At 34.2% G+C, this 17,432-nt stretch overlaps 1 protein-coding gene across 2 annotated transcripts in view; it reads left to right on the forward strand.

Moving 5' to 3' along the window:
- LOC147067417 (apolipophorins-like) overlaps positions 1 to 9,407 on the forward strand; it is a 121,447-nt gene extending 112,040 nt beyond the window's left edge. For both annotated transcript variants that reach the window (XM_085953938.1, XM_085953939.1), the window contains 9 exons: positions 73 to 275; positions 1,436 to 1,676; positions 2,389 to 2,539; positions 3,176 to 3,343; positions 3,494 to 3,612; positions 4,520 to 4,628; positions 5,353 to 5,456; positions 7,350 to 7,550; positions 9,127 to 9,407. In XM_085953938.1, the coding sequence (XP_085810064.1) occupies positions 73 to 275; positions 1,436 to 1,676; positions 2,389 to 2,539; positions 3,176 to 3,343; positions 3,494 to 3,612; positions 4,520 to 4,628; positions 5,353 to 5,456; positions 7,350 to 7,550; positions 9,127 to 9,219 (1,389 nt within the window). In that variant the 3' untranslated portion in view covers positions 9,220 to 9,407. The remainder of the gene's footprint in view (positions 1 to 72; positions 276 to 1,435; positions 1,677 to 2,388; positions 2,540 to 3,175; positions 3,344 to 3,493; positions 3,613 to 4,519; positions 4,629 to 5,352; positions 5,457 to 7,349; positions 7,551 to 9,126) is intronic.
- The last annotated feature ends 8,025 nt before the right edge of the window (positions 9,408 to 17,432 follow it).

Here is a 17,432-nt window from a genome sequence, read left to right on the forward strand (position 1 = left end):
AGTTGTTGTGACTAGGCTTGAAGAACATTTTAAATTTAAAAAAAAGTTTCTAAGGCCATGATTTTTTTTCAGATAATAGATTCAGAAAGCGACGCAAGAAGCATGCATGCCCTTAAAACGAATTGTCCCAAAGAAGATTTCTCTAACAATGCTGTCGGTGGACTGAAAAAGGATGAACCAAAATCTGAACCCATTCCATCAATTTGCACAGACATATTCGAAAAAGATTTACAATTCTCTTACTGCAAAGCAGTGGTAGACGTTAACCCCTATAAGTACGTAATAGTATTCGGTAGGTAGGTGTATTAATTTGACGGCCCTGCGATGGCCGAGTGGCTTAAGCGTCAGCATGTCATGGGTCCCAGGTTCAATTCCTGGTTCTGGCAAATTCACATATTGTTTTTCAATTTGTGTTTGAAGTGGACCTAATAGGTTGAGGAAGTAGCTAACATCCATTTCTTGTAAAAACAAAATCTGTCAATACAAACCTTCACTCTGTGGAGGCCCATATGATACTATTAGTATCGGACATGGTCAAAATGAAGGTGTATTAATACCGGTGCTCCTCTGGTTTCATTCCTTCCAGATAATCACCAGACAATTAGAGGTTGATCACCAGGCCCATCAGCATATTTATTTGAATAGTTGATAACTCGACAAAAGCGCTTTCGATTACAATATTAAATTATAGAACATGAATAATGTAATTAAAATCTGATGCAGGAGCTAAGGAATTCATTTACATGTTTTCACTGTTTTGTTCAGACGATAACAGAATTTCAAAGCAGCATACTGCTTTTCCCTTAACTTAGACATTATGCATAGAATTAGAAATGGATATTATTCTGACAGTTCTGCTGTACGGTAGCGAATCATGGCACCTTACGAAGGCTCAGAGCAACCGTATACTGAGCTTCGAAAACAGATGTTTGCGACGGATACTGGGTGTGCGGTGGGGTGGTATGACTTTAGGAGCAACGAGGAGATAGGAGAAAGCACAAAGCAGCTTCTCATCACGCTGAGAGTAAAGAGGCGACGTTGGACCTGGCTCGGCCACATGCTGCGGATGCCAGAAGAGAATTCCAACCTGGCTTTGCCTGTTTTTCAAGCCAACCGTATTCCGGCGTCCTGGAAGGTCGCTAAATACTATCTATAGAGTGTATACGGCGGAGCTACAGGATGCTGGTTTGTCCTAGAGCGATGCAAGAAGACTGGCGAGCGACAGGGATTCTTGTAATGCTGGCGTGGTGTGCATATGCTCCTACTGAGGGTTGGATATGGCCAAAGAAGAAGAAGAATTATTCCAAGATATGTGAAAATATGTCTTGAACAACTTATCTATCCAAAAATTTGTAATATTTTTTGGCATGAAACCAAAATATTTGAACACTATCTGTTATAATTTAGAAGTTATAAACTTTTCTTTTATTAATAGGAGGGCTTGCTCCGAAGCATATGAAGTTTCACCTCCAGGTAAAGAAGCGTCTTCTGCAGCTTGCCAGATAGCCATGAGCTACGCTCTCGCCTGCAAGTATCATGACATCCCTTTCCTCCTTCCCGAAGTTTGCGTGTCCTGCAACCTTGATGGACATGAATACAAATCCACTGATAAGGGTATTGACATTGAAGTACCAGATACGCAAGCTGACATTGTTTTGGTTGTTGATGCTGCTGAGGTAATTAACAATCAAGATCTAATCTATGTACTTAAGTAATATTTTGTTTCCGTAGTTTGTAACCTTTTGTAATAAGGCTTTATTATATTGGTGTGATTGCATAAACAATCTTAACAACATACTGCTGCTAGCTATGGCTTGTTATGGGGAGCAAATTTGATGTGTTGTGGGAAAGGATTTCAAGTTATGATCTATAATTCTATAAACATACCGCATTAGTGTGAAGTTCAATAATTTGACGGAAAATAAGTCATAGTCGCCGCCAAACGTCTATTAGATTCCGAGCGAGAGAACAATACAATAGGTTTGTTGTAACTAGTCTTGGGAATAGAATCTGTAACAATAATCAAATTCGCCCTTTGAAATTCGTGCATGCTGAAAGAAATCTCATCTGAGAATTTTCAAAATCAAATTATTCCACTATTAAAAAGTTCATAAAAATAATATTTTAATTATGAATTATTCAAAAATCTCTTTGTGATCTTTAAAACAAATGTTAATTGTAATAAAATGAATGCTTCATATTCTATCATGTGATGCCTAAACTCCCACTAATAACGACGAAATAATTGAGATTTAAACTTTTGAAAAAATCATAACAAAATATGAATTTATTTGTCACAAAAGTCCTTTTCATTAAAACAACAACTACTGTTGATCACCAACTTTACTGCCATAATAACTTCATAATAAATGTTCATTTGCTTTTTAGATAAATGAAAAAGTCTTCAAAGAATTAGTCACCCCGATGATTACAAAAGTTCTAGAAGAACTAAAGAACAGTAAGATTGAAGACGTAAAGATCTACTTGGCTAGAATTAGGCAGAACAGCATTTATCCAGTTTATTACGATGTGGAAAACCGTGAGTTACAGAAATTATTACAAACATCTTGGTTGCCTTAAGAAGAAATTTCTTAATAGATTTATAACTACTTACTTAACCTATTAGGTATATTATCGTTGCCCCAAAAGCAAAAGGCCACTTGTGACATTTTGACAGTTTTGAGTAATGAATGTAGTTTTGTTCTTAATTTTTTTCTCTACATTATAGGACAAATGGCATTTCTGGAGCTAAATCCATGAAATTACAATTTACGATAGAAAATAAAGGTCGCTTGTGTATTTGTTAACTAATCTTCAATTAACGTAGAACAAAAACATAGCATGCACATGATTTGCCAGTCTATGTGCAGTGGTTACAAAAATATTATAAGAAAACAGTAGGTACTATGTGTAATTATTTTAAGATGTGTAAAGTCCTTTGCACAAAAAAAAAGATTTTCTTGCAGAAAAAGGGCCCTTATGACAAGACATGAAAAATAAGAAAAAAATAAAAATTACATTTCAATCTTTGAGTAATAAGTCACATGTGCTCTTAATTTTATTTCAAAATATTAAGAAATAACCTCCACACGATTTTTTTTCAATCAAAAGAAACTTCAAATGTGTTTTTCTCAAAACTCTGTATTGTATCTGAATTAAAATATATTATTTTTAGAAACATTGGCTGGAAATAAGATTCCATTCGAAAATCCATTGTATTGGTATGGTGAATTAACAGACTCCAAGCTGACTCTTCACACGAACAACACAATTATTGATGAGTACATCGATGCATTTTCCCGTCAAACTCTTGCCAACCTTCACCATCTTTTCTACGAAGTTCGTAAGTTGTTTGTAAAACATATATTATGAAAAAAAAAATAAGATATCGTCACCGTTGAGACTAAGAAATTGGTTTAAAAATTGTTGACTTATCTATGTAATTCATTATTTTTGTGATTTTATTGATAATAATTTTTTTGGCACTTTTCAGGCATGCATTATATCCAGCTTGCTTATTATAGCTTAAATGAACTGCCGCTTAGACCGAAGGCTGCTAAATCACTTATCATGGTTAATACTGAGCCTTGTCAATCAGGCTTCTTAGCTAATGTGAGTATATCAAAATATTTCAATAGTTGATTTATTGCAATTGGAAGCCCACAAAATATCAATATTTTGGATGGGCTTTTGTCACACCCCCGAATTGTCCCCATTTCAGGATGTTTCCTCTGTGGGTCTAGAGAGGCCGGAACCATTTTCAAGTTGACTCATAGTAATGATCAATTATGAGAAAATAAAAATACCCGGCAACACTGCATTTTTGTACACCGGTTTTGTGGTTGGAGATAGCTTCCAGCGCAAAAGCGCTTCTCGCTGACAGCTTCCAGAGATTGCAATTGTAAACATATACAACTCGCGCTCCGAAAAATTGATAAAAATATTATAAGTAGTAAAAGTATAAGTCAAATAAAAATCACCGTTTTCGACCATTCCGAGGTGTTTATTAGTTCACTCCCAAATCCTAAATAACAGACGATGACCAGCAACCAGCATACTGAGCGAAAAGAGGAAAGCGATTCTCGCTCTCGCACCTGACGGGAGATGACACTTTCCACCTAGTTTGAGCCACCGAACGCGGCCACAGCTCGGCCACTAGTGGACACATTCTGTTGCGGTCTAATTTATCTATGGGTTACAATAAACGCTTCGTATACTAGGCTCTTGAATGGATGTGTTCGGTCCACTAGCTGTGGCAGACTAGGTAGAAACGCCAGCGATTCTCAGTCTACCTCCGAGAGTTGAAAGGCGTGTGCGTGTGTTGTGAGTGTATATAGTGACTGTCACCGGTAGCTTGACCCAGGCGTTTCTAGTCACCACTGATGGACGCCACTAGTGGCTCTACCCAACCACTAGTGTCCACATTCGGTGACTACGTGTGCGGAGGAGGATCTTTATTATACTTATTTTGTCTTTCACCGTTTGTGGCGTATTTTTATTGAATTATTATATTTTACAGCAAGCTTATCACTATATACAGCATATGATGCAAGAAGAAGGAATAGTGGCACACTTAATATCACCAGTCATTTACAAAAAGGCAAATGTGGATTATAAGGACTATGTCGGTAAGAAAGATTGCAATTATTTCGATCACTCTTTATTCTTATTTTGTTAAAATATCTTACGTCACAAACAATTATCTGGTGGAAACTTCTTTTATTTGAAGTGTTAACGAAGTTTAATAACAATGTAAAATTTTGCATAACAAACAATCTGGAAGAAAAGCAATTAGGTATTGTGTGTATACTATTTTTATTTTTCTTTTAACCCTCTCCGATTCTAAAAAGATCATAATCTTTACAGGGTGGAGGTTTTATTAACAGATTTTTGTTTTTATGAGAAATGGATGTTAGCCACTTGCTCAACCTATTAGGTCCATACTCTGACTCACTGAAAAACAATGTGTACTTGCCAGACCCAAGATTCGAACCTGGGACCCATAGGCATCAAATGCCATATTATAGTGTGCCTCAAAATATTTTTCTAATAAGATTCGCTCCTAGATTTGAAGAATGGTTCAGGCCTCACAGTTCAGGCCTCACAGTTCAGGCCTCACAGTTCAGGCCTCACAGTTCAGGCCTCACAGTTCAGTTCAAAAATATTCAGTTGTCTATAGTTGCCATCTATCAGAGATAATGCAATAAAGACACCATTGACCAACATATTTTCATGAGAATATTTTTCTCAATGGCATTAATTATCAAATGTTTAAATAAATCATCTTGCATATCGTATACATATTTAAAAAAAGACAAAACTTTAAAGCAACAGAATGTTGATTGTTTTTAGGATTCAATAACAATGCTGCTTTCGTCCTTAACAATAACAATGGTAAACATCTGAAGAAGGGCTTGAGTTACGAAGAAGATAAATGCATTGATTTTGCTTTGAGTGTAAGTATTCAAAAGATTATATTGTTGATGTATAGCAGGGGTGGCCACACTTTTGTTTTCTAGGATCGACTAGTCGAAAAAATTATTTATGGCGATCGATCGACTGATATCACCTCTAATAAATTATATCATGCGAGAACAATAAAACCCCATTTTTTATAATTCAAATATGTATTTTGAAAACAGATATTTTATACATAATATAAAAAATAACGATACAGAAACATCGAATTAACGACAATAATATAGGAAGGTACTTAAGTAAGGTCTTTCACTTCTAAAAAAATTAAGTAGGTTCACATTAACTGTAATTTCGACATAGTTACACAATTTACCTGTATATCGAATATTTTGTAGTAGCCAAGCTACAACCCTTCGCCAGGAAACACGCTTAAAATAAATTCTATACAATATGAATTATCATTTAATTACATCAATAATCATATCACATAAATTGCGTCGAACAGCCATGTATTTGAAAATTTAAATATCCCTTGAGGAAAATAGTGCTGCAGGCGACTTTTTTACTATTCGAGGAAATTTGTGGCTTGTGTTTTTCTTACTTAACTGGTCGACCCGCTACGCCGGGCTCCCCCCAAGTAAGAGCCCTGTCAGACCCGCCCTTGTGGGAGCCATGCCTGCTGGTGTATAATGCAATGATAACTGATAAAAGTGGTTACTGTTGCCTCATTTTTACATAAAGTAATAAACCCAACATGATTCTCAACCATAGCAGGAACTCCATCAGTCGTTACCGATACTAGTTTATGAATAGGAAATCGAATACGATTAATATTCGACTTAAATGCATTAAATATATCTTCTCTTTTGGATCGTTCCTCCATTGGTAAAACTGTTAATAATTCTTTTAAAGCAAACATGTCTTTAAAAACCAATCGAATAAAAACGCATAGTATTGCGATATCCGTGTAATCTACCGACTCGTCAAATTGCAAGGATAGGAATTTACGTTATTTATTTTATTAATGTTTTCCTAAATCAATAGTACAATATTATTATTATGTCCGCGATCGACCAACAATTCCTTCACGATCAACGCACTAGCCATCCCTGATGTATAGGATCTATCAGTGGCGAAGGGTGGAGTTAGGCTATTAAGATCTGACATATTAGATAGCGGACACTAAACTTTGTTACTCATACGTATTTGTTTTTATTGAACTAAGACTACAATTTACAGATGGTGTTGGTTAGTTTTTAAAAATCAATTAAACCCTGCCTAAACCAAACCATAATAATTTTGGTATATTTTGGGCAATCCGACAAAATTGTGCACACTTTTTCATTCATACTTATTTTTTTCGTTGAATTAGAAATACATAATATTATTACATAATATGTTGTTGGTTATTTTTTTTTTAATTCATTAAGCCCTGCGTAAACCAAACAATAGATAAAAAATATTATTCTATCTATAAAATATTTAGAATTATGTATGATATAATGGTATAATTTTAGATATTTTATTTCAAGTATGTTTTGACTATTACCTATCTATTATGGTTTGGTCTTTGCATGGTTAAATTGAATTTTAAAAATTAACCAACACCATTAATTTGTAAACTGTAGTCTTAGTTCGATGAAAACAATTAGATATGACTGACAAAGTTTAGTTTGCATTATTTATGGCGGATCTTAACAGCCTATCTCCACCCTTCGCCAATGTGATCTATAGAGATCAGGCGCACACACATGGGTAAATTCGGCTCCGTATCCCCCTCCAGGAATAAAAAAATACAAATCATTTAGGTTGAATGGAATTACTTTTTCTCCTTTTTCATCAGAACCTCATGACTGATGGATTATAACCCAGGTGATTTCTCAAATGTTTTTACTAAGAAAGGATTAAAAAGCTTTTTATATATTTTGCAGACATTCGGCAATGTGTATTCGACCAATTTCTTCAACACAATGGATGAGAAGAGACGAGATCAATATATCAGCTTAGCCGCCGAGACAATCACCAGCTCTATGGCTAAGGTTTCCTACGAGAAAAACTGCAAATGCGAAATTGGCATTATGAAGATAAGCCCAAAAATTAAATGCAAAATTGTTTCCAGAAATGGCGTTATGGTAATACATTCATTGACTTTATACAAATATAATATCAAAGTATGGTTAACAAGGTACATAGTTATCAGTGGCGTCCAGTGACTTTTGAGACTAGGCTTGCTATTCATTATAAGCAGTTTTTTTTTTACATCCCTAAATTATTCCATCCATAAAATTATGGGAATTAATATTATATATTTATCATACCTATTAATAGAATAAAATATGGTTTATAAATATTATATCTACCTACTAAATAAGTTGGTATCAATGCGTTGTTTAGGTTGTCAGTATTGACGATGAATAAAAACCGTTGACAAAAATTAGGAGACATTTAGCGCATTCCAGGTACAGGTGACCTCATTGTGCCGTCCACATACAATCGCGGCGTGTCATCTCTTGCGCGACAAGCGTGAGCACTTGCCAGACTCTTGCCAGGTCTTCGGCACAGTTCCAATTTATTTTAAGTCGTTGAAAAATGAACAAAACAAATAAAAACAGTGTTGCTGTCGTTTTCATTAAGCACTGAAAAAACAGTTATTAAATTCAATTATACATGCATATTATAATAATAGGAAATTGTGATGGTTTCTCAAAATAATGGGACACATTTTGCATAAAGGTTTATTGCAAAGTTTTAGAAGACATTCTGGCCATTTTGATGACTTCCGACATTTTTCTTGGCAATGGTAAAAAAAATATCATGAGAGTGTAGGTACACAATTTTATTTATAGAGGGACTTTCGGCAATCTTTTCCATTTGTGGTGTACCTATACGTTTTACAACTTTGCACTTTTTGCACTCTTTACTATATGTTATGCCTCTTTGCCTGTTTACCTCGCATACAATTAGATCAAATGATATTTACTTGTAGTAATAATAAAATAGACAGGTAATTAATATATGTAAAAAATATATTTTAGAATATATATATAAAACGTCTCTCAATTTTTGTCAGTTTTGAGTTGTTTGATCTTATGAATTCAGAATTTGAATACGCACATATTTAAGCAATAACAAAAAACTCGTATCACAATAAAAGACTTTTATAAATATTATATACTCGTATCTTGAGTTACGTGTTTGTAAGTATACAGAATACTGAACTCCGACAGATGATTATACTGAAGCTCTTTTTCATAAGTCAAGATACGTGTTTGCTGCAGTAATATTCACATTAAAGTTGCAACGCATTCTCGTATCTTCGACAATATGACTGATCAATCGAAAGTATAAAGCGATAAATTGAAGAAACAACATTTTTTTGAAAATATGTGTATCTATACTAAATTGATATTTCATAGAAGCAAATTTATTTCTAAATTAAAAACTGAGACAATAACGTTGTTATTTGCCTTTCCTGAAGTTGTGTTTTTTGAGATACGTGTTTGTAGAAAATTACCGACAATATTAGAAGCGCCGGAGTGCAACATTATAAAGCATATACTCTACATTCCCAAATTATAGATGCCAGTGTAAAGTTCCCAATAAATAACAAGAATAATAAAATTTAGACATTTTTTCGTACATCCTTGGATAGACTTTCCACCTTGTCCAATATATACTATATGGCATTTTCGTTTTTTTTTTTTACAGAAACCAAAGAGTACACAGCAGTTCACGAAGGTCTTCACGCAAAACATCATTCCTTATATGAAATACGGAAGATATATTTTAGGATTTTTTTAAAACGTTACAATTAACCGATACTTAATAATTTATAAATAAAATTAGTTCAAGGATATTGATCACAGAAATAGTAACTACATACCTTTTATATCAATCACTTATGTTTAGATGATATAATCAATCTCTTTATATTATTGAAATCATCATATTATCAGACATTTTTTTAAATAAAAAGGCAATATTCAAAAGTAATGTTTATTAAGAAATCTATTTGAAGAATGTTAGTATGGTTGGGACCAGGTTGCTGGACCTAAGTATCCCATTTATTCCACTACTTTCACTCCTTACCCCCTAACCTCCTGAATGCAGGTTTATAATGAAATATTTGTATAATTATATAAGACTTATGGACTGATTCAGATACATTTAATGTATCGAAGGCCTAATGTCAATATCCCGTAAGTGACTTTTTACAAATTGTGCAGGAAGCTAAAAAATCTAAATATTTAATATCCCATATCTGACTGTTAATAGTTCACACATGTTGTAACTACGTAGCATGCCAATTATCCATAAAGTAAAAAGTGGTAAAGATAAGCACATAACGCCATGCCTAATATAAGGATAACATTCAATAAAATGTGACATTATTTAACATCCAAATTTGTTACATTACTTACTGTTTTTTACCTTTTAAATAATTGGAAAGTGACATTTTTAAGCTGAATTCAATACACACTGATATCGGCCTTTCTCCGTCAAGGAGAATGGTGAAGGCCGTTTCACTAGCAGGCCAGAAGCGGGGTGGAATTGAGGGAAACGCACGTTGAGGTTGTTACTGGCAGTTTATTATATCGCTATGCAGGGTATAGGCGGTTAGCTTGATGCTTGCTTGGTGCCGACGCGGTCTTCTTGGCTGGTTGTTGCTCGAGACTTGGAGATGCTGTCTTGGCTTCGCGTCCGAGGTGAGAGAGATGCTGGCTGGTCGACGTCCGATACGAGAGAGAGCTTTTGCGGTCGATGCTGTTGGTTCGGCGCCTGATGTAAGAGAGAGAGATTTTTCGCGCGCGTCCAACTGTCAGGCGGCGTCATGTGATTTTTGAGGCGGGCTCTAATCGGCCGAGGGTTGCGAGAACCGCGAAGAGTGGACGTAGACTGTGGTGTAAGGGAAAGTTGATGGTTCGGTCTGTCCTTTGAGGTGGTCTCCTGTGGGAGACTTCCATCTGGTATCAACACGTCATGCAGCACGCTTCACAGCGCAATGAGGCAAAATACCACCTATTACAGGTTTACTCCAGCAATGTTCAGATATGGGAAATTACTAATGTGTCAATTACATTGAGCTACTTTATAAGCAGTTTTTTGGCGAATTTACAACCTGCCTGTAAAGTCGCCCAGTGTAATCATTGAACAAGCTAACAAGCAAATTGTAAACAATCTACCGAGAAAATTTGGAAGCCGGTCAACTTTACACGCTACACGCCGGCGTGTGGGCCTACGCGTCTGCGCAGTAGAGCGCAGTAGCAACCTCCCGGTAAAAAAACGAACTACGTTCTGTCAAAATAGTCGCTAGCTTGTGGTTTCTCAGCAAATGGAAAGTTTTGTGTGTCATCATCATAATCGCAGTAGCTGAATCGCCCGCTTTTAAATTCGCCAACAAACAGCTCGTAAAGTAGCTCAATGTAATTGACGCTTAAAATGAGTGTAACATTTTTGTTTTTTGTTTGTGTTTGGGGTATTGACATTAGAACATCGGTATGTAATAATAAAGATTTATTTTGTACTTACTTTTAATATTACTGTTATTGCATAATAATTATTTTATAAAAAATGATTTGTTTTATTCAACGAATAATTCACAACTTTTAAGAATATAACATTCTTTATATTGAACTTACATTGAAAGCACATTGCTGCGAATACAGTGGTTACAGGTTCAACTTCCGTCATGCGTCATATTTTTTCAAAAAAAAAAATTCTAATACGTATATTATATTAGAGGTTTTCTAATCATGTATGATGGTTGATCAATAATAATTTTATACTTTTAATGTCCATCAAGTGACAGATACAATGACACGCTTATGTTCAATGCTTCAACTTTATCTTAGATGTGATAAGAGGCTGCATGATCCACTTTGATATATCCTCATTTTTGGTCAAGTCACACCAAATATCCACCGTAAGAATCTGTTCTTGAAGCTTATCATTATGGTATGATCTTGTTAGGTACCATAACTAGCAACTGTACAGAAGCATTGTCAGAATAGGCAGCATTTGCCCTAATTATCAATCCAATCAAAAATCAATTATTAGTTAGTTTTTTTTTTTTTAATTATTAATAACCATGCCCTTGCTTTTTCGTACAAGGTGGTTGTTAGTAATTTTGAACAATCACAGACACCCAAGGCTTTGAGAAAAACACATAAATTTTATGTCGTCACTGGGAACCCAGAACTCACTGCACCACGAGAACCGTCTTATTAGTCAGTTATAAATTTAATATAAAAGAGAGTCCACTTAAAAATTCTTTGACTTATTTAAAATTATTTTAAAAATTACTTAATTGATTCACTAATATGGTGGTACACAACTTCTTAATCAGGCAAGGCATACCTATACAGATTTAATTTCCAGATATGCATGCCATATCCCAGTGGCGAAGGGTGGAGGTAAAAAATTCTTTGACTTATTTAAAATTATTTTAAAAATTACTTAATTGATTCACTAATATGGTGGTACACAACTTCTTAATCAGGCAAGGCATACCTATACAGATTTAATTTCCAGATATGCATGCCATATCCCAGTGGCGAAGGGTGGAGGTAGGCTCTGGAGATCCGACATAAATGGTGAACACTAAAAGTGGTCAGTCATATCTACTTGTGTTCATCAAACTAAGACTACAGTTTACAAATAATGGTGTTGTTTTTATAATATAACTAAGAATACAAATTGCAGATGGAGTTAGTAAGTTTTTATAATTTAATGAAACCCTGCCTGAACCAAACCATAATAGATAATAAATAACAATATGGGACAAGAACCAACCAAGACAATAAGCCAGCTTCAGAAGAGACTATAGATAGTAGTACAATGGAACACATTTAGTTTGTCAGGGCAGTTATAGAGTGATATCAAGGATATAAAGTACTACTTACTATAAAACAGTGATTAATCTGTATTTATTGAAATTTTTAAAATACAAAATGTTTATAAATACATAAACATATTTTTGAAGATATTTTTCCATCTAGTGTAATAAGTAGGTATTGCATTAATTTTAATCATCATTTCTACCCTGTTTTCCTACGAAATGATCATATAAAAAGTATTATTATTTACAGTGAGAACTGTTTATAAGTACTCAAATTAAAGAAAGTGTGGGTATTTCCAATTTTGTTTAAATGTATGAACTTTGCCATGATGAATAGCATATTATTCTAAGAAAATTGAAATTATGGTCACCATCTAGGTATTTTATGGGATTCCAATTGCGAAATATGAAATTTAACTTCAAATTGTATTCAGCACCATAAAAATCAATTAAATCAGACACTATTTGTAGAAGTTACATTTCCTCCAGCATTTTGAAATTTAGAGGTTCTACGGTGAATTTTGAAGCTGCTCAATATCTTCAAAATGACCCTTAGGATATGCCTATTCATCACGCCAAAGTTCATGCTTTTATACAGAAATACATAATTTTTTTGCAATGCCGCCAGACATAAATAAATATATATTTTTAACACCCTAAATCAGTTGGAGTGGTTCTTAACTGGTGCACAGTGGGGGGCACTGGAGCACCGTTAGCTTGTTGCTACATATTAGTGTGAGGTTGATAGAAAACAAGACATTATTCGAAAGGACGCTGAGCAAAATAAATCGATCGGGCTTGATAAAAGTGGTGGTTGAGAATAGTAACCGCAACGATAATAACATTCACCTTGCGCAATTTTTGCACACTAGATATTATCTGCACGTGTTCAGGGTTAATTGGTTCCACTATAGTTAGTTGTTTTAATGTAATTCTTGTAAACGATAAATTAATAAGGATCAGAAAATTTGCCTTATTAGTAATATTTTGATAGGTAGATATATTATTATGATACATATCTAATTAAATTATGCTGTTATTCAATTCCAGAGTTCCCAGGAAAAAATAAATTAAAAATAACACTACTAATACACTGGTAAATTATTGTTTAATACCCTCTGACCTAATTTTTTACATAATTCAAACTTTATCTTGCATTGTATGAGGCGTCTATTTTCAAAAACTGGTTAGTCAACCAACCGCATGGTCAGGATTACAAGCAAAATAGTGTAGGTAATAAAAATGATTTTTTTCACTTTCTTAAGTCATAAATATTATTCCGTAATTAGTAAGAATTTAACTAAAAGAATAATAAAATAAACTCTCTTGTATTTGCTAGCTAGGTAAGTCCTTCCTTTTAAATAATAAAATATTTTGTAATTTAAACATGAAAATACTGCCTAGTTGTTATTATCGATGTACAAGACTAATTTAATCAAAATGTGTCATACTGTACCGAAAATAAAATAATGTTTTGAAGTTAAAACATATTATTATAGGTATAAGCATCGGCCTATAACATCGTGGGTTCCGAGTTCGAATCATGGGTCTGAAAAATAGATACAAATTGTTTTTCAATTTGTGCTCGGAGTCAGAGTACGTACGTAATAGGTTGAGCAAGTGGCTGACATCCATTTCTCGTAAAAACAAAACCTGTTCTCCAATCTGTGGGGGGCCTCATTAGGATCGGACATGATCGGATATTTTAGGTGGGTACATTTTTAATTGCAAAACAATTTGTTTTCTAGTGATAGGTAATAATATTTAATTAAAATATGTCGTTTTCTGCTGGGTATTTATTTAAATTAAGTTTATTTATATTTACATACAATTTTTCTCATCTAAATAATTGAAACAGTGAATTATTATAATGATATATCCATATCGTTTTCTATTGGATATTTGTTTAATATCAAATAATATAACAATTTCAAACTTAAACATTACCTACAACATTGTTTTTTGGGTATCTAAGCAGAAGAGTAATTAACCGAAAATAGTCAAAGAAAGCTTGTGGAGGTCTTTATTTTGCGGTGGATTGAAATTGGCTGATGAATCAAAATTAATATTTAAACATTATTACTGTGTCCTAGTATAGTAAAAGTACCTACCTATATTAGTACACAATAATTCTTTTCTATTTTGTTTGTTTTATATTCAATAATATAATATTTTGATAATAAAACACTAGTACTAGTGACTAGTGAGTAGCTTTTTAACTAAAACTGCATTTACCTACTGCAAAAGTCGCTGTCCCTCTCAATCTACCCCTGAACATTCACCCCTCTCTATCATTCTCGCCCGCGGCGGGTACCTTCGGCCTTTACCTGCTATGGGTTTTTTTCCCGTCAGGTAGCCGTGTTACTGAATTCGGGGAATTGGGCTCAAAAGGAACAGCATTAGGTATATTTATTCCGCTAACAAATAAAAGTACAGAGCATTCCACGTGATCGAGCGGCGACAGAGGGAAATCCGGCTGGGCGGACTACAAGAAACATGAATGTGGCATCCATAACTTCGCTCGTACTTTACCCTTAAGGGGTCCTCCATTCACGTATAAACGTGGAGGTATCAATATTATCTATGAAATGGCGGACAGTGGCGAACGGCGCTGTCAGAAGATATTATACGTAGTGAATTGTACCAAGATTATGGTTTTTTCACCAGAAAAAAGTGCGCCAATGCCTACATTACGATATTTGAATAAAAATAATCGAATTCATTTGTCAAATAAAGGATTAGAAGGTCTTAAGCGACGAGGACGTCATTCTGTGAGGCGTAAACAGTAAATATGGCGATTGTATTGGATAATACTAAAATATCGGATAGAAACGTCACGTACATGTAAAATAATGGAAAATTTCTGAAATGTGTTCAATTGAATCGGTAGATGAATCGGTAGCGCAAATTTCGAAGTGAAGATGTAAAAATAACAATAAAATGTCGCTTAAATGAGCTGTTGGTGCATTTTCCAAAATCTCTTAGGATAATAATATATAGGAGATTTCACAAGAAGATAATAAATAAGTAATGAGGTTGGTATTAAGGAATAAGTTGACCTACATTACAAATATACACATTAGTAATGAACCAATATGTCTCAAAACATATGGTTAATTAAATACTAATATCTATCTCAAGTATGTACGTTGTTACCAAAACTACACCATAAAATTAATGCCTGAATCCCCATTCAAAAGACGGCATCGGCAAACCGCAAGCCCTGACTCTCTTGCCTCGGACCCCAAGCATAAGCATCTTCAGCCTTCAGCCGAGAAAAACAGCCTTCAGCAAGCCAATAGCCAGCAAAAACCACGTCTGCAACCGCCAACGACAATACCCTGAACCCTGCAAATAACTTACTGCGACAATATAATAAACACCAGCCTGAACAGCATACATGTGCGTTTCTCTCATTCCACCCCGCTTCTGGCCTGCTAGTGATACGGCCTTCACCATTCTCCTCGACAGAGAAAGGCCCGTATCAACGTATTATACCCTGTTTACACGTGCATGGATTTTAGTTCACAGTATGAAAATGTATCAGTCAGTAAACATGTATTATCCTGCAGTTGGCAAGATTCCATGCATGAATCAAACAAGTTTGGTAGCTTCTGAATTTTAACGAGCAAGTAAGATATGCCGCCAGCCTTCTGCATGCCCTTCATCTTTAATTATAGTTTTTGCATCAGATGAAGAGGAATCACAATTATTACTTTTCGGAGAGAACAGTCCACTATTCAGCACCAAAACACAATACCGGCCTCATTATAGGTAATCAATGTAGTCTGCAGTATTATTTCCAATGCTCCACATTCTTCTTTGCAAGTAAAATCTTCTACTATAAACTGTTGCACTCAGATGGAATAACAACATCGCTTCTAATGTAATATTATGAATACAGTGCAATGTTTTATAATACGTACTACACCATAAATCGTCAGGTGTTCGAATTTAGAACCCCATTACAATAATAAAAGTATTGAATGATAATAAGTCAAATTTAATGTTAGCATGACATGTGGCGCCATTACTCAACTGACAAGTAATATTGGTGGATCTATAACAACCAGAGCGAATAAAGAAAGTATATGCTCTTAAATTAACAACTATAATAATGCAACAGATATGAATAATTAATATAACCACAAAAAATCACTCAAATGAAATAATTTACCAAATTAATATACCTACATTATTTTTATATAGGTATAATTATTATCAGTACCATTTTCTATTATGAAAATCATTACCTAGGTACCTACGTTAATTTACACTTTTTAATAAAGTGATGTCAAACAATAAGAAGATTTTCTGGTGTGTTAGGAAATCTTAATATTTGTACCATTCTATAAGAATTGGGTTTCGTAGGTATTCCAGGATTTGCCTTTCGACATTCTCATTGTCTGTGGATATTGTTGTATTTTAGTACTACTTGAACTAATTAAACCATTGTAAATAATACTTATTTCAAGTACAAAGCAGTGACCTCTCTCGGAGGTAGACAAACTATGCACTGCTTATATGCCAAAGGCATATAAAGGAAGGAAAAATATTAGTAATATGTACTATTTTGGACAGCATGTTCCGTAGAAATATTATTTTTTCGCCTGCGGCGCTGTAGAACATTGCCTATTTGCCTATTGCCCAAACCTTTAGTATAGTAGTGCATATCAGATGTTTAGAGACTGTTATTGTATTTGGTCATCTAAGGTCATCTAATATAACAAAAAAACTTTCACTTTCATAAAAATCAGGAAATTATTGAGCGTTCTGGTCTACATATACTTTTCTATTTCGAGCGCTGATACGCCGAGCGCTGGCTGATGACATATTAAATAAGGCAACTATATTCACTCTCACCAGAAATGGCTATTTTGAGATTAGTATGCTATGAATTCAATAAAAATCTTTAAATGAGCCAAACTGAGAGTCTATTGAAGCTGACTAATAACAATTATTCTTTTTAAACTGCTTCTGATTATTTTAAGATTTCCGATGGATAATTCAGGCATTAATTTTATGGTGTAGTTTTGGTAACAACGTACATACTTGAGATAGATATTAGTATTTAATTAACCATATGTTTTGAGACATATTGGTTCATTACTAATGTGTATATTTGTAATGTAGGTCAACTTATTCCTTAATACCAACCTCATTACTTATTTATTAT

This window comes from Rhyacophila brunnea, unplaced genomic scaffold, assembly GCF_057557595.1.
Source record: "Rhyacophila brunnea isolate RB1 unplaced genomic scaffold, BYU_Rbru_1.0 scaffold_4, whole genome shotgun sequence".
Taxonomy (NCBI): domain Eukaryota; kingdom Metazoa; phylum Arthropoda; class Insecta; order Trichoptera; family Rhyacophilidae; genus Rhyacophila; species Rhyacophila brunnea.